General features: G+C 42.9%; 1 protein-coding gene across 1 annotated transcript; it reads left to right on the top strand.

The window, feature by feature from the left end:
• Positions 1-20,996: 20,996 nt before the first annotated feature.
• LOC115148713 (uncharacterized) lies at positions 20,997-24,571 on the top strand. The gene is made up of 9 exons (XM_029690860.1): positions 20,997-21,090; positions 21,168-21,242; positions 21,375-21,413; positions 21,525-21,599; positions 21,908-22,009; positions 22,100-22,234; positions 22,429-22,716; positions 22,873-23,015; positions 23,731-24,571. The coding sequence occupies exons 1-9, from the start codon at positions 21,010-21,012 to the stop codon at positions 23,774-23,776; spliced, it is 984 nt and encodes a 327-aa protein (XP_029546720.1). The 5' UTR covers positions 20,997-21,009; the 3' UTR covers positions 23,777-24,571.
• Positions 24,572-24,703: the final 132 nt, after the last annotated feature.

The raw sequence follows: 24,703 nt of genomic DNA, 5'->3' as shown, positions 1-24,703 counted from the left end.
ACACTGATACATTTTTTTTATAGTTTCATCAGCTGTTGTACAAATATGATACAAAACACCAGCTGAGTGACACCGGCTGCATCAGTGAGTATGAACCTGACAGCTAAAGCTCGAGTGACAGGTGTTCAGAACTCAGCCTGGTAAATTTGTGACGGTAGACACCGGCTGCTTTCGTAAAGCAACGGAACAGTTCACCATCAAACTTACCAGGCTGAGTGAGTTCTGAAGAAAAATGTAATGTCGTTGCTTGCTAATATGTGGATTTTTTGTTACTCTTATGTATGTTCCATCTTTTTGTGTTTTTCAGGCAAGCCTGGGAAAGAACTGAAAAAACACACTAAAGAGTCAAGACAGACACCAGAAAGAGGCCCAAGAAGACTTGGACGCAGGATCAGAGGACAGCGAGGGATGTTCAGAACTCACTCGGTAAGTTGGTGAGGGTACACTTTGAGACTGCTTACCTGACACGGAGGAAGTCTTTTCTTTTTATCTCCTCTCCCTTACCTTCCCTATGCCCCTCTCCCCTATTGTGTTGGACCATCATGTGTTTTAATCTTTTCTTTGTTTGCGATTAGGTTTGGAGAATGACTTCTCAACCCAAGAGCAGCTGTGAGAAAGCATCAGTTTGGAAGCATTTGGGAAAATGTAAAGTGCTGAAGAAGGTTCCCGGCAAAGAGGATTGCCTGTTATGGGTCAGAGCCAGCTCTCAAAAACAGAACATGGAAAGACATAAAAACCTGGTGCAGAACACAATGCAAACAGAAAAGGCTCTCCGCAGCCAGTAAAAGGCTAGCATGCCACGAAGCTGAAGTTCACACAGGTGAATGGGAGAGTTGTAAAAGACATTTGAGCTCATGAGCTAGTTCTGCTCTTTTTTGCTTCTTTTTTTTTGTGGTGCAAAACTTAGTGTGTCGAGCATAGCACGTCAACCCTGTTACCAATAGATAAAAAGGCTAGACATTTTTTAGCAATTTCATTTTTTTGTCTGAAACGTCCAATTCAAAAGCTTCCATTCCCCTTGTCACAAGGGATTTATGCATGATTTAATATGAGTGGCACAGTGGACTTAGGCACTGCATCGCAGTTGCTAGCTGTGCCGCTATAGATCCTGGTTCGGCTGCGACCCGGAGACCCATGGGTTGGCGCACAATTGTCCCAGCGTCGTCCTGGTTAGCGGAGGGTTTGTCCGGCAGGGATGTCCTTGTCACATTGCGCTCTAGCAACTCCTGTGGCGGGCCGGGCGCATGCATGCTGACACGGTCGCCAAGTGTACAGTGTTTCCTTTGACACATTGGTGTGGCTGGCTTCCGGGTTAAGCGGGCATTATGTCAGGAAGCAGTGCAGCAGGGTCGTGTTTCGGAGGACGCATGGCTCTCTACCTTCGCCTCTCCCGACTCCGTCGGGAGTTGCAGCGGTGAGACAAGACTGTCACTACCAATTGGATACCACGAAAATTGGGTAGATAAAGGGGTTAAAAATATACATATATATAATACGGAAACCGTTTTTTATTTTAGTTTTTATTCATTTCAATATGGTCTTTATAGCAGAAGGTAAAATTAGGTGAACTTCTAGTTATGAATATAAACTGGCAATATTCTAGTGGCCAATCTTCGTTGCAATAGGCCCATGACATAATATCAGCTTTTATGATGCTGGTAAAGATAGTACCTTTACAGGCGGCCCCTATCTGCGCAGTGTAGCCAATAGGTTATACACTGAGTGTACAAAATAATAAGGACACCTTCCTAATATTTAGTTAGCCCCCCCACCCCCTTTTATCCTCAGAACAGCTTCAATTTATCGGGGCATGGATTCTACAAGGTGTTGAAAGCGTTCCACAGGGATGCAGGCCCAGGTTGAAGCCAATGCTTCCCACAGTTGTCAAGTTGTCTGGATGTACTTTGGTTGGTGGAACATGAGCGTGAAAAACCCATCAGTGTTGCAGTTCTTGACACAAACCGGTGTGCCTGGCACCTACTACCATACTCCGTTCAAAGGTATTTAAATATTTTGTCTTGCCTGTTCACCCTCTGAATGGCAGACATACACTATCCATGTCTCAATTGTCTCCAGGCTTAAAAATCACTCTTTAACCTGTCCTGTCCCCTTCATCTACAAGTGACATCAATAAGGGATCATAGCTTTCACTTGGATTCACCTGGTCAGTCTGTCATGGAAATAGCAGGTGTCCTTAATGCTTTGTACACTTAGTGTAAATTTCACAATAATGATACATTTATGGATTTTGTTATGTAGCCTATTGTTGTCACTTTATTGAACCTGCCTGCAACCCACCCGCCTGGGGACTGCGGGTTATGAGACAATCCCGGCATCACTAGCTTGCATGTTCTGCAGCCTTGTAAAGATAGGGAGAGGATGACTGGGATGCAGTTTGGCATTTATTGTCATGAATCTTGCCCTGGCGGCAGTTCTGCAAAGTGGTCACAAGCTGGCACAGGCATAAAGCAATAATATCTGATTTTTAACCTAACCCTAACCACACTGCTAATCCTTACCTTAAATTAAGTCCATAAAACACAATTATTTTCCACAAATATTTAAGATATAGCCAATTTTGGCTTTGCAGCTGCCATATCTAGAGGAAATTGCACAGTTCTGCCTCCAGAGCAGTATTCATGACAAACGTCAAGCTGCGACTGGGAGAGGGAATTTAAAATCGATTGTCAAAACGAAATTGTTTTGACAATTAACATACTTTTTATTATGAAAAGTACAATATATCCATGTACACATCAGATAGCTGCTCTTTCTCTGCTACCTCATTCTATTTCTCTAGTCTAGTATTCCCTGTTTATGTTCCTCGTCTTCCTCCTCTATTTCCTCACCTCTTCCTCAGACTCTTCTTTTTCTTGTCCTCCTCCTTACTTTCTCCAACATTTTCCATCTGTTGCATCTTACTGGCCTTTTCTTGCTTCTCTGCTTTTTTGGACAAGGAGATAAAGTAATGTAAGCTTATGGGTTCTCTTCTCTTGAGCTACTATATCTAGAGCTATGCTATACTGTAGGAGGATATATGGCCAATATACCCTTCTTGTATTTCCTCTCACCTGTGGGGCCACTCCTGCCATTTCCTGGAGCAGCTTCCTGCCGGTCTGGCTCAGGTTGGTGATGGGGGCCAGGCGAGGGCTGTGGCGGTATGGGAAGTTCTCTGTAGCGGACGGATTGATAATGACAGGGCTGAGAGGAGTCAGAGGCCTTGGGACATTCTCTGGGGAGGGAGGGGCCACAGAAGAGGGCAGGGCCCGTAGGGCTTCAGCCAGGGTCCGGGGTGCTGAGGTCACAAGAGGAGAGAGGCCAGTGTTGCCAGACACAGGACCAGAGACCTTCCCTGGGCTCTGTAGGACCAGAAAGTAAAGTAAAATATCAGGAAAGTGCTATATTAAAAACAATCTGTAGATATACTTTATAACTAAACACATTGCAGATACTTGACTACACTCAATAAGTAGGAGTAACTTACAAAGCTCTGGACATTGTTATTCTTTTCAGACTTGAGGAGCCTGTTCTCGGCTATGCATTTCTGCCATGCTGTCTATAATTTCGGCCATCTCTCCAGTGCATTTCTTGAATGCCACTTTCAACATCCAAGTCATTCAGCCAACTGTCCAGGTCTACTGCCTTAAGATCACCTTCGCTGCAGTTTCTCTTCATCACTTGGATCAGTGCCCTCACCTCCTCGCCCATCCTCTTGAGCTGCCTAGCCACGTCTTCATCCCTCAGTCTCTCCTTCCTCCTCCCCATCCACTTCGCAATCCATCCTCTACAGCATCCCTCATTCTTCTTCTGCCTCTCTTGGTTGATGTCCTGACCGTCATTGAGCGTCTCCAGGCCTTCCTCCAGGATGAGTTCTATTGAGGTCAGGTTTTCTTTGATCCTCCTCAGGCTCTCCTCGTTGGTGTTGGTCCACTGTGTCTTCTTGTCCAGCTGCTGCCTGCAGGGCCGGACAGTGGGGACCACCTCCATCTGGCATGACACCTTCTTCAGGGCACTCACAGAGGCAGGGAGGAGGATGTTGAACTTGGCCACAATAATCTCTACAGACATAGGGTCAAAACATTGAGATGTGACACACACACACACAAATTTTAAAGATGCCTACCAGTCGATGGTCCTTCAGTGGTCCTTGTTGTTCCTTTGGAGGCTCTGGACTGTGCTCAGAAGAGGCATCATTGCCATCATCAAGCTGTGTGTCAGAGAGCTAGCTGGTCATAGTCCATTCTCCACATTCACTGAGAGTTACTCAAAAATGTGTGTGGGGGGAGGAGATAGACAGATCATCCTCGTCCATATCCCTCACTTCAAGCTTTGTCACCTTTCCATCCTCAACTTTCAGTGGTGGTGTCCTCCTTTCATGATCCTCATCATCACACTGTGTATCAGAGTCAACTAGTCAGAGACCATCCTCCTCACAGTGATGTCACTCAACAAAGACATGGACGGTAGGGTACAACTCTTTTACCTCCGATTCACAGTCAGTGAAGGAGTAGATGGAAAAGTCATCAGAACTGGAGGATGAGATCACATCATATTTTCTCTCTATCAGCCGAGTCACCCTTCCAGACTGAGGAGACAGAGAAAGGCATGTACTCATGGCAGCCATAGAATACACTGGCATTGACCCTCAAGGAAATGTAGAATATGTAGGCAATCCAACATGGTTGTACAAGTAGTGAGTAATACATGGGTAACTGAAAATGCAATAAATGCAACTCCCATAACAATAGGGGTGGGGCTAAAGACCTTCCATAGTATAGGATTCTTTAGCATCTCGAATGGATGATTGTCAATTCAACCAAGCCAACCAAAATGGCCATATGAATCAACAGATTGATCTATCTGTTGTGTCTCTATGGGAACAGCAGAGATGACCTGGCTGAGAGGCTCTGGATTGATGTTCCATCCATCCCCAGATGTCTGGTCCTGCCCATAGCTCACAATGACTGGCTGTAAACAGTAAAGAACGAATTAAACACTGCTTTACTCATTGCAGAATGCATAACTAATGTGCGTGTGTTATTGATTTCAGTTCGGATATGACTTAAAGGCTTTGTTCTTCTGTGCATCTTGCCGGTTGGCCACATCACAGAATCAGGGGTGTTAACCCTCACTGGATTCAACCGTCAACACATCACTCAATTTAAAAGGTGATAATATAACAAAGACAGGACAGATATGTATTGTATATTTACCATATAAGGGCGGAGTCTTAAAGCTATTTTGATTCTCTCATTATTACGATCCATTGCTTTCTGAGGGAAACATTTCCATCAACATAGGATATATATGTGTGAGTGTGTATATACACAGCTTTGGATAACATTAAGAGACCACTGCAAAATGATCAGTTTCTCTGGTTTTACTATTTATCGGTTTGTGTTTGGGTAAATTGAACATTTTAGTTTTATTCTATAAATTACTGACATTTCTCCCAAATTACAAATAGAAATATTGTCATTTAGAGCATTTATTTGCAGAAAATGACAACTGATCAAAATAACAAAAAAGATGCAGTGTTGTCAGACCTTGAATAATACTAATATTTTAACTTAGGAAGAGTTCTGAAATCAATATTTGGTGGATTAACCCTGATTTTCAATCACAGCTTTCATGCGTCTTGGCATGCTCTCCACCAGTCTTTTACGTTGGTGTTGGGTGACTTTATGCCATCCTGGCGCAAAAATTCAAGCAGCTCGGCTTTGTTTGATAGCTTGTGACCATCCATCTTCCTCTTGATCACATTCCAGAGGTTTTCAATGGGGTTCAGGTCTGGAGATTGGGCTGGCCATGACAGGGTCTTGATCTGGTGGTCCTCCATCCACACCTTGATTGACTTAGCTGTGTGGCATGGAGCATTGTCCTACTGGAAAAAGCAATCCTCAGAGTTGGGGAACATTGTCAGAGCAGAAGGAAGACCTCTTTTTGCAGGTCATTTGATATCATCCTACAGTTGTTGAGTGACATTCGAATGAGTTGGCAGTCATCCCAGTCAGTGGAGAGTCGTTTTCACCCTCTGCCAGTCTGTAGCTTTGTTGTCCCCAATGTCTGCTGCTTGGCCTTGTTCTTTTACCTTTATTTAACTTGGCAAGTCAGTTAAGAACAAATTCTTATTTTCAATGACAGCCTAGGAACAGATTTTTACCTCGTCAGCTCAGTGATTCGATCTTTCTACCCTCCAGTTACTAGTCCAACACTCTAACCACTAGGCTACCTGCCACCCCTATGAACCACTGTCTTTGAAATTTTAAGGATGGAAGCAACCTGATGCTCACTGTATCCCTCTGCCAGTAAAGCCAGAATTGAACCCTTCTTTTCCTCAATCAAAACTTCCCTTTTCAACTCTTTTGACATGGTCAATAGTTATTTTTAGCTTCCAATTACTTTTGAGGTACTACTAGCACTGTGTTTGCCATCCAGCTGTTCCTATTGCAAGAGGATAGTGATGACCACAGCAGTGGTTTTTATACTTTTCTCGTTAAATAAGGTTTGGTTCAGGTGATCACCTGATCAGTACCTCATTCAGCAGAATGAGGTGTGCCTGTGTTGGAAATCAACAGACACTGGAATGGAATGGCTGCCATACATGTAGAGATGCTGATTTAAGAAACATTTACAATGTTCTCTTTAATGTTTTACAGAGCTGTATGTGTATATGTGGTACCCTGTCTATATATATATATATATATATGTTGGGAAGGAGGTGCACCAAAAGGCCAAAGGTTACCTGCAACAACCTGAGTGAAGAAAGAGATTGTACAGATGAAATCAAATCGGAACACAGTTTATGTAGTGAATTAATGCTTGGTTACATCATAATACGTCACAGCTTCATGACTGCATAATACATCGTAAGAAAAAGGCTTGTTTGGAGCCTAACTGGTGGTATTGTCTTCTCACTGGTTGTAGCTAGATGAATAACGAAATGATGTGCATATTTTCTACTGACTGAGTAATGGTTGTATCGATGGTTGGTTGGACGTTTTACATAGATGGCCAAGAGGATATCAATAGGAAGAAACCATTCCTTGACATTTTTGTTTTCATTTTGCACATTGAGTAACAAGCATTAAGGGACCACAATGGAAGTCGTTGACTTTATTGTGTTGTCCCTGACACATTTTATTAAACTGTTTTATTATTTTACTAAACTGTCAAATATATCTATCTCGCTTTCTATCAAACTCAAATGGGCTGTTGAGGACTCTGATCATTACATTTCAGGCACAAGCCAGCAGGTGGCAGTGTCTTTAAATGCAGCACTGCCTTAGTGCACTTCATGATCTGCGCATTAAATAACTTTGGTTGTGAAGGTGATTAATAGAAATAAATAAAAAGAATGTGATTAATCCAAATGCGGAAGTCCATTACATTTGCTTTGGTTTAGCAATCTATCAACTCCCTCCCTGTCTTAGCTAAAGTGCTGTGCAATATTGGAGGACAGGTTTCGTAACTGAAATGTTTGTATTGTGCTTGATTATCCACTGGTATTAGTTTGACAAATGTGTACTGAGCATCAAATCAGTTTTGAAAGATGTTGTGGTGGAAGAATTTGGGGTGAGCTGTTGTAACTTCTCAAGGGATATGTTCTGTGTTGGACTGTGATGTTATGTGTTTCATAGACTACTTGTATGTCTGCACCCTAACACAAGGCCATTGTGTTCCAGAACTATTGATGTATAGAAGAACTGTTGTGTAAACAATATGATTGAATTATCACCTCCCACTATATAAGGGACATGTAACCATTTCTTCCTTGCTGTGAAATTAGAGGTGGATCTCCTCTGCTGCTGCTTGTATTAAATATGTTTATTATATTGTTAAATAGTCTCTGCCTTAATCTTTGGATCAAATTTTCCACAACTGTGGTTCAGAGGTTCAAGAGTTTTACTCCTGAGTTGAGGTTAACGAGTGTCATTGTTGCTGTTATTATAGTGTAATTTGTTTTCTTTATTGTCATTACATATTTCAGGTTATCAGAGGATGCCTTCAGTCTTGGAACTAAAGTTTTTGGCAATGGGCATGGTAAATTAGCAAGGAGGGACTGAGTGATTTAAGAATCATATGCTCGGTAGCTGCTGTAGCTAGCTACTTTGAATGGGACTGTTGTAACGTTATCTAGCTTGCTACAACTTGTAGTTAACGTTAATGACGTAACATATGGTGCCAGTAGGCTACAGCAGCAAGCTAGAGCACAACACATCAATGCCGCTGATGTCTGTCAAGCCGTTAATTTCAGTTTTAATCCTCTCTTCCTTTGCGGTACACAAGCTCATCACATACTCCTTCCACCACAAGACAGTGACCCAGCTACTCCTCAGCATTGGGGTTCTGGTGCTCCTCTGGTGGGATTGAGAAGAGTGTGGACACTGTTTGGTTCCTCCTCATGTTTCAGCTGCTCTCTATCAGCACAGGGGTGTTGTACACCATCCTGGGGCTGGTAGTGTTAGGTGCATCTGCCCAGAATCAAGTGGAGGGGTTAGCTCCTGTATCCCTCTCCCGTATGGTTAAGAGCTTTGTTTTGGGGGTCAGCGTACCCATGTTAGCCCTGCCCTGGCTGTTTCTGCTCATCATAATATTGTTGGTCCCACACACTGTCTTCCTCTGCAATGTCATCATCACACTCCAGATAACTGATGCACTCTGCGGTCGCCAGTTTCCTCCAACACACTGGTGTGGCTGGCTTCTGTGTGAAGAAGCAGTGTGGCTTGGCAGGGTTGTGTTTCGGAGGAAGCATGGCTCTCGACCTTTGCCTTTTCCAAGTCCGTAGGGGAGTTGCGGAGATGGGACAAGACTGTACCTACCAATTGGATATCACGAAAAATGTATCAAAGCACCAAAACATTTTTATAATAATTGCTCGTTGTGCACAGTAAAGAAAAGCCATAAATTACTACCTATTTTGCATAAACTACTGGATCAAGTGGTAAAAGTCATGTAACAGGTCATGATGGAACACGTTATTCGATATCAGTAATGCAAGAGAAAAAGTTCAAAGGCACACAAATGAACATGAACCCTGCCATATCACTACTGTCTTGTTTTGCACGCTTTGTACAAAATAATACGATGCAGTATTTCTTAACGTAGCTCTTTATTAGCTAGCTACAACTTGCATGTTCACTTATCTCCAACCATGATCAACTGACCATGACCTAACCCTCTGTGTGGTCTTAACCAATCATAGCACAGTATGATACGGCGGTAAAATGCATCCAATTATAATTCAGTATGTTTACACATATGAATATTACAACTACAATAGTTTAGGGGTTTCTATATTAAAAGAAACACCAAAAGGACTGCTGAACATCACCCTTATATCATCCACTTCATTCCATTTCATATAGTTAATGTTCAGCAGAACCTCAAGTTGAAGTAAATATTTTGTATTGGACCTCCAACCATCACCATAGAAAGACACCTAGATAAAATACTTACTGAGTGGTATAGTAGTAGGTGCCAGGTGCATTGGGTTGACTGTGTCAAGAACTGCAACGCTACTGGGTTTTTCACGCTCAACAGTTTCCCGTGTGTATCAAGAATGGTCCACCACCCAAAGGACATCCAGACAACTTGACTACTGTGGGAAGCATTGGAGACAACATGGGCCAGCATCTCTGTGGAACACTTTCAACACCTTGTAGAGTCCATGCCTGATGAATTGAGGCTGTTCTTAATATTGGTGAGGTGTTCCTAATGTTTTGTATACTACACACCAGAGGTAGTGATTATCAGAACACACATAAATGACAGTTAATAGACGTTTTCATGTTGTACTGAAAGTGCACATATAACCAACACATATTGCATTGCCTTTATGCTGTGGTAGTGTCCATCTAATCGTAACTAGTTGGCACTAAGCCTTAGTCTGAGAGCGTGAGAAAAAAAACACCTGGACACTTTTACAGTTTACCGCCACTTAATCTAAGACCTATTCTTTAATGAACCGATGAAAAACAAGGCTCAATTACTAAATAGTTACTGCAATTTAAATGTATAAATTTAACAATACATGGTACAATATGAATGTGCTACAAGTATGTATATTTTACTCTAATCTTACTCTTCTCTCTGTATTTACACAACCTTCCTAGGGCATCTGAATAGGCAGTCATGTTGAATTTTGTAAATACATTTACAGATTGCAAATAAAGAATGCTTTCAATGCCTTACATTTGAAGACTTAATATACAAGATAAAATGCCTTGTGGGGATCTTCACAGCATGATACACGTCCTGATGACATATTTAATTTCATAATCACCTCTGTTTTTGCCTAGTTTCACTTACAATTGTACAATCGAGTTTGCGAATGTACAATTAGCCCCATAATTCAGTTTGCGATGATGATCCGCTCAGCAAAGTCAGCCAAAACTTAAAACCAACTTTAATATGGAGAAGTCAACGTACAAGTGTAAGTAGAAACAAATGTAAATAAAAAAAACTCCTAATCCCCAAAATGGGAGAATGAAACAATATTTCTATTTTTGAGAATGTGGGAATGGTCCATGGACACTTAAGGGACAGTCATGTCTAGTGTGTTTCATTTGGTGATCTCATGAAGGACAGGAAACACACATAACTGTATCTCTTAAAGTGTACATTTCCCAGCTGTTAGTTTTACAGCTGAATGTTGTATAAGATGAATGAATAAGTATCAGAATACTTTTGAAAAGATAACAATGTGATTTAGTCTTCTAAATCAGAATTGGTTGTTTTATGGTATTTATGCACAGTCAGTGGCCACGCCCAGGTGACCACAAACATGAGACGGCCCCTTTTCCCTCCAGCAGATGGACCGGCGACAACAGAGAGAAACAACAACATGTTAAGTAACCCATGTATGAACTAATTGTGAGTGAGTTTTATGTAATTCTGTGATTGATTAAGTTAGTAAATAAATCATTAAGCCAATTTGTATATTGCTGATTCATGATTCTATGCTAGGGTTCGTGCAGATATCCAAGGGTTTGCGACATTCAGTAATGACACTGATGAGGCAATAAAATTCATTAATAAGCGACTATTTTGATAAGATATGAAAATATCTGAGGAGTTATATTTGGGAAATTGACACTATAATTTTTCCGTGATGCCCCGACTTCCTCGTTAAAGTTACATGATTAGTTTTATCGCGTAGTAAAATTACACATAGAGAATGGATTTGATAATATACAGTCTTCACATTTAATGATAGTCAACGACACGAAAGCATATAACTTTCCTTACATCACACTTATACATTGCAATTTTCGATTTACCTGATACAGTAGGATGGCTAACATTCGATGTCTGCGAAGACGTTGTCTTCTAGCCAAGACATGAAATGCAATCATAATTGATTAGCGCATAAGGCACACACAACAGTTCCATGATGACTGAAAACACAAGCATGGGATGAACAGCTGACACATTTCCGGGCGGTCCATTTAACATTGAATAATTCTTCCCTCGCCCCTTGCCCTGCAAGTGTCAACTCATCAGCCGTCATGAAACGTCATCAGAAGTGTCCACTTTATGTGAGGGCTGAGGGGAGAAGGTGTGTATTTTAAGTGTTTGGAATGCAGCCCTGGTGTGTTGTATTGGGATTGTGCCACAGAGCATTATGGGGGTTCTATGTGGTGACAAATGTAGTGAAGTTGTTGGATAGAGATTAAAAGTGAAGAATGATAGTTGAGCATTTTGTTATATTATTCAATTCAAATTCGTTTTTTTCAAATTACAGGAGAGCGAGGAGGTATATTTCAAAATATTTTCGTGGTTTTAGAACTTTATTTTTGTGTGTTGTTAGCAAGGCAAATTTTAATAAATTACAGGAACTCCAGTAGCTAGCTAGCTAACGTTACCAGCGCGAGTGTGCAGTTATCTCCTCCAGAATGGTAGAATGGCCAACACTGCCAAAAATGTTGTGAATTGTTTTGGTTGAAGAACCCCTTTCATTCTCTGGGGTACACGGAAAAGGTGCGAATTTAAAGCGAGGGTCGACCTCTGCTTGAGATCACTTTCATGAAGAAGGTGAGGGCGTTCAATACTATATGGTATCAAAAGTATTTCTGGTTAATAGGGAGAAACTGCCTCTCATGAGGACCGCCACAGGAAAGGAAGACCCAGAGTTACCTCTGCTGCAGAGGATAAGTTCATTAGAGGTACCAGCCTCAGAAATTGCAGCCCAAATAAATGCTTTACAGAGTTCAAGTAACAGACACACCTCAACATCAACTGTTAAAAGTAGACTGTATGAATCAGGCCTTCATGGTGTAATTGCTGCAAAGAAACCACTACTAAAGGACACCAATAATAAGAAGAGACTTGCTTGGGCCAAGAAACACGAGCAATGGACATTAGACTGGTGGAAACTTGTCCTTTGGTCTGATGAGTCCAAATTGAAGATTTCTTTTGTTCCAACTGCCGTGTCTTTGTGAGACGCGGTGTGGGTGAACGGATGATCTCCGCATGTGTCTTTCCCACCGTAAAGCATGGAGGAGGAGGTGTTATGGTGTGGGAGGGATTTGCTGGTGACGCTGTCTTTGATTTATTGAGAATTCAAGGCACACTTAACCAGCATGGCTACCACAGCATTCTGCAGCGATATGCCATTCCATCTGACTTGGGCTTAGTGGGACGATCATTTGTTTTTCACCAAGACAATGACCCAACACCTCCATGCTGTGTAAGGGCTATTTTACCAAGAAGAAGAGTGATGGAGTGCTGTATCAGATGACCTGGCCTCCACAATCCTTGACCTCAACCAAGTTGAGATGGTTTGGGAGGAGTCAGACTGCAAAGTGAAGGAAAAGCAGCCAACAAGTGCTCTTCATATGTGGGAACTCATTCAAGACTGTTGTAAAAGCATTCCAGGTGACGTTGGTTGAGAGAATACCAAGAGTGTGATAAGCTGTCATCAAAGCAAAGGGTGGCTATTTGAAGAATCTCAAATATAAAATATATTTACATTTATTTAACACTTTTTATGGGGTTACTACATTATTCGATATTTCATAGTTTTGATGTCTTCACTATTATTCTACAATGTAGAAAATAGTAAAAATAAAGAAACACCCTTGAATGAGTAGCTGTTCTAAAACTTTTAACCGGTAGTGTATATACAGAGTGTGTGTGAATGTGTCAGGATGTGTTTTGTGTCAATCAAATTGATGGAAATGTTTCCCTCAGAAAGCAAGATGGATCGTAGTGATGAGAGAATCAAAAGAGCTTTAAGACGCCACCCTTATGTTATATATATCAAATATGTATTTGTTTTGTCCTTTTTTTGTTATATTATCACCTTTTAAATTGAGTGTTGTGTTGACAGTTGAAACCAGTGAGGGTGAACACCCCTGATTCCGTGATGTGGCCAACCAGCAAGATGCACAGAAGAACAAAGCCTGTAAGTCATATCCGACCTAAAAACAATAACAGATAAACATTAGTTATGCATTCTGCAATGAGTAAAGCAGTGTTTAATTCGTTCTTTACTGTTTACAGCCAATTATTGTGAGCTGTGGGCAGGACCAGGCATCTGGGGATGTATGGAACATCAATCCAGAGCCTCTCAGCCAGGTCATCTCTGCTGTTCCCATAGAGACACAACAGATAGATCAATCTGTTGATTCATATGGCCATTTTGGTTGGCTTGGTTGCATTGACAATCATCCATTCGAGATGCTAAAGAATGCTATACTATGGAAGGTCCTTGAGAGTCAATGCCAGTGTATACTATGGCTGCCATGAGTACATGCCTTTCTGTCTCCTCAGTCTGGAAGGGTGACTTGGCTGATAGAGAGAAAATATGATGAGGTGAACTCATCCTCCAATTCTGAATGGACTATGACCAGCTAGCTCTCTGACACACAGCTCGATGATGGCAATGATGCCTCTACTGAGGACAGTCCAGAGCCTCCAAAGGAACCACAAGGACCACTGAAAGACCATCGACTGGTAGGCATCTTTTTAGTGTGTGTGTGTGTGTGTGTGTCACATCTCAATGGTTTGACCCTATGTCTGTAGATATTATTGTGGCCATGTTCAACATCCTCCTCCCTGCATCTGTGAGTTCACTGAATAAGATGTCACACCAGATTGAGGTTGTCCCCAAGGTCCGGCCCTGCAGGCAGCAGCTGGACAAGAAGACACAGTGGACCAACACCAACAAGGAGAACCTGAGGAGGATCAAAGAAAACCTGACCTCAATAGAACTCATCCTGGAGGAAGGCCTGGAGACGCTCAATGACGGTCAGGACATCAACCAAGAGAGGCAGAAGAAGAATGAGGGATGCTGTAGAGGATGGATTGCGAAGTGGATGGGGAGGAGGAAGGAGAGACTGAGGGATGAAGACGTGGCTAGGGAGGTCAAGAGGATGGGCGAGGAGGTGAGGGCACTGATCCAAGAGATGAAGAGAAACTGCAGTGAAGGTGATCTTAAGGCAGTAGACCTGGACAGTTGGCTGAATGACTTGTAGGTCGAAAGTGGCATTCAAGAAATGCACTGGAGAGATGGCCGAAATTATAGACAGCATGGCAGAAATGCAGACCAGTATAGCCGAGAACAGTCTCCTCAAGTCATAAAAAAAGAACAATGTCCAGAGCTTTGTAAGTTACTCCTACTTATTGAGTGTAGTCATGTATCTGCAATGTGTTTAGTTATAAAGTATATCTACAGATTGTTTTTAACATAGCACTTTCCAGATATTTGACTTGTTTCTGGTCCTACAGAGCCCAGGGATGGTCTCTGGTCCTGTGTTTGGCAACACTGGCCTCTATCCTCTTGTGACCTCAGCACCCCGGACCCTGGCTGAAGCCCTACGGGCCCTGCCCTCTGCTGTGGCCCCTCCCTCCCCAGAGAATGTCCCGAGGCCTCTGACTCCTCTCAGCCCTGTCTTTATTGCTCTACCCACTACAGAGAAGTTCCCATACCGCCGTAGCTCTCGGCTGGCCCCCATAACCAACCTGAGTGAGACCGGCCCCACAGGTGAGAGGAAAAACAAGAAGGGTATATTGGCCATAAGTCCTTCTATAGTATAGCATAGCTCTAGATATAGTAGCTCAAGAGAATATACCCCATAAGCTTACATTACTTTTTCTCCTTGTCCAAAATATTCAGGAAGGGAAGGTCAATAAGAAAAACAAGGGCAAGGCCAAAAAAGTAGTGAAGCAAGAGAAGGCCAGTAAGATGCAACAGAGGGGAAATGTTGGAGGAAGTAAGGAGGAGGACAAGAAAGAGGAAAAGAAGAGTGGGGAAGAGGTGAGGAAATAGAGGAGGGAGAAGTGGAACATAACCAGGGAATACTAGACTAGAGAATTAGAGAAATAGAATGAGGTAGCAGAGAAAGAGCAGCTATCTGATGTGTAAGTGCAAACTTACGCAATAAGGCACGAGGAGGTGTGGTATATGGCCAATATATCATGGCTAAGGGCTGTTCTTATGCACGACGCAACACGGACTACCTGGATACAGTTCTTAGCCATGGTATATTGGCCAAACCCCCAAGGTGTTTTATTGCTATTAACTGGTTACCAATGTAATTAGAGCAGTAAAAATAAATGTTTTGTCATTCCCTCGTTTGTTAAGTCAAACGACACCGCTGGTCCTGCTCACATTGCCCTACCTTATGCTTTGACCTCTTTCTCCCCTCTCTCTCCAGATGAAATCTTGCGACTTGTGACGGCCGGCCACCCAACAACCTGCCCGCTTGACCCTATTCCCTCCTCTCTTCTCCAGACCATTTCCGGAGACCTTCTCCCTTACCTCACCTCGCTCATCAACTCATCCTTGACCGCTGGCTACGTCCCTTCCGTCTTGAAGAGAGCGAGAGTTGCACCCCTTCTCAAAAAACCTACACTCGATCCCTCCGATGTCAGCAACTACAGACCAGTATCCCTTCTTTCTTTTCTCTCCAAAACTGTTGAGCGTGCCGTCCTTGGCCAGCTCTCTTGCTATCTCTCTCAGAATGACCTTCGTGATCCAAATCAGTCAGGTTTCAAGACTGGTCATTCAACTGAGACTGCTCTTCTCTGTGTCTCGGAGGCTCTCCGCACTGCTAAAGCTAACTCTCTCTCCTCTGCTCTCATCTTTCTAGACCTATCTGCTGCCTTTGATACTGTGAACCATCAGATCTTCCTCTCCACCCTCTCCGAGTTGGGCATCTCCGGCGCGGCTCACTCTTGGATTGCGTCCTACCTGACAGGTCGCTCCTACCAGGTGGCGTGGTGAGAATCCGTCTCCGCACCACGTGCTCTCACCACTTGTGTCCCCCAGGGCTCAGTTCTAGGCCCTCTCCTATTCTCGCTATACACCAAGTCACTTGGCTCTGTCATATCCTCACATGGTCTCTCCTATCATTGCTACGCAGACAACACACAATTAATCTTCTCCTTTCCCCCTTCTGATAACCAGGTGGCGAATCGCATCTCTGCATGTCTGGCAGACATATCAGTGTGGATGACGGATCACCACCTCAAGCTGAACCTCGGCAAGACGGAGCTGCTCTTCCTCCCGGGGAAGGACTGCCCGTTCCATGATCTCGCCATCACGGTTGACAACTCCATTGTGTCCTCCTCCCAGAGTGCTAAGAGCCTTGGCGTGACCCTGGACAACACCCTGTCGTTCTCCGCTAACATCAAGGCGGTGACCCGATCCTGTAGGTTCATGCTCTACAACATTCGCAGAGTACGACCCTGCCTTACACAGGAAGCGGAGCAGGTCCTAATCCAGGCATTTGTCATCTCCCGTCTGGATTACTGCAACTCGCTGTTGGCGGGGCTCCCTGCCTGTGCCATTAAACCCCTACAACTCATCCAGAACACCGCAGCCCGTCTGGTGTTCAACCTTCCCAAGTTCTCTCATGTCACCCCGCTCCTCCGCACACTCCACTGGCTTCCAGTTGAAGCTCGCATCTGCTACAAGACCATGGTGCTTGCCTACGGAGCTGTGAGGGGAACGGCACCTCCGTACCTTCAGGCTCTGATCAGTCCCTACATCCAAAGAAGGGCACTGCGTTCATCCACCTCTGGCCTGCTCGCCTCCCTACCTCTGCCGAAGTACAGTTCCCGCTCAGCCCAGCCCTGAGCTGTAAGTAGTTAAGGAAAGAAAAACGGAATACATCAGTGTCATATAAATTGCCTGATTTATCAAGGTTGTATAAATCAAGAGTGCCAAAATAAATAAAGATTTGATTTGAAGAGATTTGTCTACCGTATGTGTAGAACAACACAAAGTACAAGCCAAAAGGAGTGGTCTTACAATCAACTGACAATCAAAACCTCCTTGTATTGATTTGACCTTGAACATTCAGTCTGATTGACACTTCAAACCAAAATCATCAGTGAAGAAACCGTGTACCTTTTAAGTACTGCCTCAGTAACAAGTTCAGCTTGACAAGTTCAGCTTGACCAAAATCACCTAATGGGATTTTTTTTTAAAAGACATTCCAAAATGTTTATTTAAATGTTCTTTTATTTTTCTGTCTTATTGGATCATGTTGTCAGGCATGGTTTGTATGACAGATGTTATTTCTAAGTAAAATATTCTGTAACAAGTGTTGTTTTTGTGCTCAATGGTGGATCAATTCATAATCATTTAAGAGATGTGTGCACAAACACCAGCTCATTGGCCAGCTCCTGCATGAAGGGCAGGTGGGACGCTACGAGCTGGTGAAACCTCAGGCCTCACACTGACTGGATATGTCATAGCTCCAACAATACTTACAACAACAACAACAAAAATCACACCTGATCAACATTTCAATGTATAACAAATGAGAGAGCTCTGTCATTCAATCAGTTTTCTATGTCATCAATCTGTCAATAAAGACACAGGTGCACCTGGGTGAACCATCACAGACTCGGGCATGTTTGCTGTGAAACTCTGGGGGGCACTGACAGACAGACTGGAGAGAATGTTGAGCCACTGGGCCCCAGTGAGTTCTGGATTGAGAGGCAGATGTCTGCCAATGACTGTGTCCATGACTATGTCCATGACCTTGACTGTGGCTGCAGCTGTGTTCATGTTCGTGACTTTACCCAAAGCTATGCTTGAGGGCATATCCATGGTTGTGACCATAATAACCTGAGAACTAAACAGGGCTCCCCTGTGTATAGTAGGAGTGGGCCCAGCCTTCAAATGTCTTTGGTGTGGTATCGGTAGCCTGTAGGTTGGAGGAAACTGGAGCGTAGGCTTGGACTGGGTAGAAATGATTCTGCAACCAAAGAGAATGTGGAGAGATTACAGAGAGCTTATCTAACTAAACAGTAATTCTCTATCTAATCATGGGGACCACTAGGTGCCTATTGTACAGTATTCAATTACAGCTGAGGATCATCTATTGAAACTGCTCCTCATTATACTGTAGTACATCATGTACTCTGGCTTGCACCCAGCAATCATGTTCATTTAATGACCTCTCGTCTTATAGGATAAATGATGCGTCTAGTGCTTTCTCAGTACTCAGGGTGGGTGGACCGTCTTCCTTCTCTATTGATGCAGGGTCATACAGGACATCAATGTTCAGGGGCACAACTTTCACTGGGGACAGGGAGACATGCCCCCCTCCCCCACATTCTGAAATTGCATTTTTGTCCCCCCCCCAGATTTATCATTGAAAGGTGATACAAAACGAGGCAAAAGTGTGCTTTAGGGCCATGAGGACGCGGTTGGGAAGTCTGTTTGGAGTATTTGTCCAACCGGATGAAAAAAGAAAAACACTTCTAAAACCAAAGTTGTCCCTCAGCAGCCTGAAAGGCATCTTCTTGTCCAGCACTGATGCCCTAGCATCAGACATGTCTAGAAGTGGGTGCCAGCCCTTTCCATGTTTCCCCAGAGCAAGATAAGGAGAATGTGTGACACAGTGATTTTCCTAACCAAACATCCCATTATGTACAGCATGATGACTCAACACAAATTTCAAGTATATCATTTATTTTTATTTAACCTTTATTTAACTAAGCAAGTCAGTTAAGAACAAATTCTTATTTACAATGACGGCCTACCCTGGCCAAACCCGGACAGCGCTGGGCCAATTGTGCACCGTCCGATGGGATTCCCAATCACAGCCGGATGTGATACAGCCTGGATTCGAACCAGGGACTGTAGACTGAGATGCAGTGCCTTAGACCACAGCGCCGCACATAAACATATTACAACTTAACTACACTACTAAGCACACTTAAAGCTGTAACATACTGCAGTGTATCATGGTTATTGTCAACCACAAGGTTGGAGTAAGGATGGAGATCCCCCCTGCGATGATGGGGATGCAGAGGAAGACAGTGTGTGGGACCAAAAGTGTTACGATGACCAGAAACAGCCAGGGCTAACATGGGTACACTGACCCCAAAAAGAAAGCCCTCAACCATAACCACTGTGGCCATACCCATAAGGGAGAGAGATACAGGAACTAACCCCTCCCCTTGATTTTTGGCAGATGCACCAAACAGTACCAGCCCCAGGAGGGTGTACAACACCCCTGTGCTGATAGAGAGCAGCTGAAACACGAGGAACCAAACAGTGTCCACACTCTTCTCAATCCCACCAGAGGTGCACCAGAACCCCAATGCTGAAGAGTAGCTGGGTCACTGTCTTGTGGTGGAAGGAGTATGTGATGATCTTGTGTACCGCAAAGGAAGAGGAGAGCATTAAAACTGAAATTATCGGGTTGACAGACATCAGCGGCATTGATGTGTTGTGCTCTAGCTTGCTGCTGTAGCCTACTGGCACCATATGTTACGTCATTAACGTTAGCTACAAGTTGTAGCAAGCTAGATAACGTTACAACAGTCCCATACAAAGTAGCTAGCTAGCTACCGAGCATATGATTCTTAAATCACCCAGTCCCTCCTTGCTAACGTACCATGCCCATTGGCAAAAACTGTAGTTCCAAGACTTTAGACATCCTCTGATATACCGAAATATGTAGTGACAGTAAACAAAACAAATGATACTATAATGACAGCAACAATGCCACTTTTTAGCCTGAACTCAGTAGTAAAACTCTTGAACCTCTGAACCACATCTTTCTAAACTATTCGGGTGATCATGTTGATGCTCAGTGCATACTTGTCAAACTACTAGAGGATATTCAAGCACAATACAACATGTCAGTTACGACACTTCCTCCAATATTGCACAACACTTTAGCCAAGACTTGAGTAGCTAGCTTGCTAAACCAAAACAAATGTACTGTACTTCCGCATTTGGATTAATCACTTTCACAACCACAAAGTTACTGTTGCGCAGATCATGAAGTGCGCTAAGGCAGTGCTGCATTTAAAGACACTTCCACCTGCTGGCTTGTGCCTGAAATGTGATGACCAAAGAGTCCTCAACAGCTCATTTGAGTTAGATAGAAAGCTAGATAGATATATTTGATTTGACAGTTTAATAAAATAATAAAACCGTTTAATTAAATAAAACGTGTCAGGCCAGGGACAACACATTAAAGTAAACGGCTTCCATTGTCTTCCCTTAATGTTACTCAAAGTAAAATAATAAAAAAATATTTGGCAAGGAATGGTTTCTTCCTATTGATATCATGTTGGCCTATCTATGTAAAACGTCCAACCAACCATCGATACAACCATTACTCAGTCATTAGGATATAATAAGCACATCACGTTCGTTATTGAGCTACAACCAGTGAGAAGATGCGACCACCAGTCCGGCTCCAAACAAGCCTTTTTCTTGTGACGTTTTATGCGCGGTCATAAAGCTGTGATATAAAATGACGTAGCCATGCATTAATTCACTACATAAACTGTGTTCAGATTTGATTTAATCTACAATCGTTTTCTTCACTCAGGTTGTTGCAGGTAATCTTTGGCCTTTTGGGGCACCTCCTTCCAAACATATATATATATATATATATATATATATATATATATATATATATATATATATATATATATATATATAGGGAATAGGGCGCCATTTGGAATGCCATCTTTGTGTGTGTGTGTCTGTGTGTGAGTCAGGATGGGTTTTGTGTCAATCAATTGATGGAAATGTTTCCCTCAGAAAGAAAGATGGACCGTAATGATGAGAGAATCAAAAGAGCTTTAAGACGCCGCCCTTATGTGGTAAATATCAAATATTTGTTTGTTTTGTCCTGTTTTTGTTATATTATCACATTTTAAATTGAGTGTTGTGTTGACAGTTGAAACCAGTGAGGGTGAACACCCCTGATTCCGTGTTGTGGCCAACCGGCAAGGTGCACAGAAGGCCAAAGCCTGTAAGTCATATCCGACCTGAAACAATAACACATACACATTAGTTATGCATTCTGCATGTACAAACTGCAGTTATCAGAATGAAAGCAAATGCAGAAATCCCTATCTAACCACATTGAATGCTGTCTTGACAGTCTACTTCAGTGCAGACCCCTCAGATCCACAAAAGGCCTGTAAGTCACATTCATATTCAACCACATAACAGTACTTATATTATTTATTGATACACAATTCAAGGCCAAAATGAGCAAAGCAGTGTTGAATTCATTCTTTACTGTTAACAGCCAATCATTGTGAGCTATGGGCAGGACCAAACATCTGGGGATGGATGGAGCATCAATCCAGAGCCTCTCAGCCAGGTCATCTCTGCTGTTCCCATAGAGACACAACAGATAGATCAATCTGTTGATTCATATGGCCATTTTGGGTGGCTTGGTTGAATTGACAATCATCCATTCTAGATGCTAAAGAATCCTATATTATGGAAGGTCTTTAGACCCACCCCTAATGTTATGGGAGTTGCATTTATTGCATTTTCAGTTACCCATGTATTACTCACTACTTGTAAAACCATGTTGGATTGCCTACATATTCTACATTTCCTTGAGGGTCAATGCCAGTGTATTCTATGGCTGCCATGAGTACATGCCTTTCTCTGTCTCCTCAGTCTGGAAGGGTGACTCGGCTGATGGAGAGAAAATATGATGTGACCTCATCCTCCAGTTCTGATGACTTTTCCATCTACTCCTTCACTGACTGTGAATCGGAGGTAAAAGAGTTGTACCCTACCGTCCATGTCTTTGTTCAGTGACATCACTGTGAGGAGGATGGTCTCTGACTAGTTGACTCTGATACACAGTGTGATGATGAGGATCATGAAAGGAGGACACCACCGCTGAAAGTTGAGGATGGAAAGGTGACCAAGCTTGACGTGAAGGTTATGGACGAGGATGATGATCTGTCTCTCCACTCCTTCGATGAGTCAGACTTCCTGGTAAGTTCTGAATATTACATTTTTTTATATATATATATATATATATACATGGGGGATTGGAAATGATGCAGACAATTACTTATTGAGTGTAGTCATGTATCTGCAATATGTATAGAGTAGTTATAAAGTATTTCTACAGATTGTGTTGAACATAGCACTTTCCTGATATGTTACTTTACTTTCTGGTCCTACAGAGCCCAGGGAAGGACTCAGGTCCTGTATCTGTCAAGAATGGTCTCTCTCCTCTTGTGACCTCAGCACACCGGACCCTGGCTGAAGCCCTACGGGCCCTGCCCTCTGCTGTAGGCTCTCCCTACCCAGTAAATGTCCCAAGGCCTCTGACTCCTCTCAGCCCTGTCATTATCGCTCCGCCCCGAACAGAGAACTTCCCATACCGCCACAGCCCTCGCCTGGCTCCCATCACCAACCTGAGCGAGTCCGGCAGGAAGCTGCTCCAGGAAATGGCTGGAGTGGCCCCACAGGTGAGAGGAAATACAAGAAGGGAATATTGGCTGTAAGTCCTTCTATAGTATAGCATAAGTCCTTCTATAGTATAGTATAGCTCTAGGTATCGTAGCTCAAGAGAAGAGAAAACCTATAAGCTTACATTACTTTATCTCCTTGTCCAAAATATTCAGGAAGGGAAGGTCAATAAGAAAAACAAGGGCAAGGCCAAAAAAGTAGTGAAGCAAGAGAAGGCCAGTAAGATGCAACAGATGGGAAATGTTGGAGAAAGTAAGGAGGAGGACAAGAAAGAGGAAAAGAAGAGTCTGGGGAAGAGGTGAGGAAATAGAGGAGGGAGAAGTGGAACATAACCAGGGAATACTAGACTAGAGAATTAGAGAAATAGAATGAGGTAGCAGAGAAAGAGCAGATATCTGATGTGTAAGTGCAAACTTACGCAATAAGGCACGAGGAGGTGTGGTATATGGCCAAAATATCATGGCTAAGGGCTGTTCTTATGCACAACGCAACACAGAGTACCTGGATACAGCCCTTAGCCGTGGTATATTGGCCATATACCACAAACCCCCGAGGTGCCTTATTGCTATTATTAGCTGGTTACCAACGTAATTAGAGCAGTAAAAATACATGTTTTTGTCACACCCGTGGTATATGGTCTGTTATAAACTGGGTGGTTCGAGCCCTGAATGCTGATTGGCTGACAGCCGTGGTGTATCAGACCGTATACCACAGGTATGACAAAGCATTTATTTTTACTGCTCTAATTACGTTGGTAACCAGTTCATAATAGCAAAAAGAAACCTTGGGGGTTTGTGGTATATGGCCATTATACCACGGCTAAGGGCTGTATCCAGGCACTCCGTGTCGTGTTGTACCTAAGAACAGCCCTTAGGTGTGGTATATTGACCATATAACACACCCCCTCGTGCCTTATTGCTTAAATATACCACGGCTGTCAGCCAATCAGCATTCAGGGATCGAACCACCCAGTTTATAATACTATTTATTCTCCTGTGGTTTTTGATTGACAGGTTTCTTCAGTGGCTGCTGCCCAAACTGAGATGTTCAAAGAAATAATGGCCAACTATTACTTCTAACACACACACACACACACACACACACACACACACACACACACACACACACACACACACACACACACACACACACACACAGATTTTGAGTATTGGTTATTCCTACAACACACACAAACGTAATTTCAGAGACAGGAATTATGATTAGCAAAATACATATATTGGTCTCATTCTTATATTTTGAGACATGCAGCAATATAAAAAAAAAAAACGATATTGGTCTCCATCCAGCCTATGATAATGAGTTGGATTTACATGCTTAGGCTTGGAAATATATCCAGGAGAAGCAGGGTCAACACCTCTACTCATGTCATAAGTGCCATGACATCTTTAGTAACCACAGAGAGATAAGACCTCTGTCTCCACAGTCTCATCCAAAGAACAGCACCAACCTTAGGGCAGTGTCACTGGTATCCTTGGGCCAAAGTGAAGAGGTGAGGGCCCCTTACTGGTCTCCTTGCAATATCTGGTCTCCCACACAGAGATGGAAATCTACACCTGTTTAGACCCTGGAGGATATGGCTTCAGATGAAAGACAGCAGAGAGATGCAGAATGTAGAAGCTTCAAACACTGTGATATGCAAATTCAGGACCATTGTACACTGAAGTGGAGCATGCATCTGGTCTGAAGCATGTCAAAAGAGTGCAAATGAACTGGGACTGGAGGACTGCATCACATTTAAACTAAATTAGCATGTATCTGATTTAGCTACACTCATCTGTACTTGAATTGTGCTGTTTGAAACGTGTATTTCCAATAAAGCTTTTTAAATTGCAATTATTTGTGTCAGACAGATTTTTCTCTTAATTAATTACATCAGGGGTTCTTAAACTTTTTACAGCAAGGGAATATTATTGTACTGATATTACCTTACCTGTTATCAGTGGGGGGGTTTATTCTGCTGCTCTG

The sequence above is a fragment of the Salmo trutta genome, chromosome 15 (genome assembly GCF_901001165.1).
Source record: "Salmo trutta chromosome 15, fSalTru1.1, whole genome shotgun sequence".
NCBI lineage: Eukaryota > Metazoa > Chordata > Actinopteri > Salmoniformes > Salmonidae > Salmo > Salmo trutta.
The sequence above is the reverse complement of the archived record's forward strand: the minus strand, read 5'-3'. Positions and strand labels throughout refer to the sequence as shown.

What these genes read in the sequence shown, in the direction of transcription:
- LOC115148713 (XM_029690860.1), top strand. Translation starts at nt 21,010, where the DNA reads ATGGAAATGTTTCCCTCAGAAAGAAAGATGGACCGTAATGATGAGAGA. An exon ending in TCGATGAGTCAGACTTCCTG is followed by an intron (nt 22,235 to 22,428) that starts GTAAGTTCTGAA and finishes CTGGTCCTACAG; the next exon opens with AGCCCAGGGAAGGACTCAGG. An exon ending in AAGAAGAGTCTGGGGAAGAG is followed by an intron (nt 23,016 to 23,730) that starts GTGAGGAAATAG and finishes TTTGATTGACAG; the next exon opens with GTTTCTTCAGTGGCTGCTGC.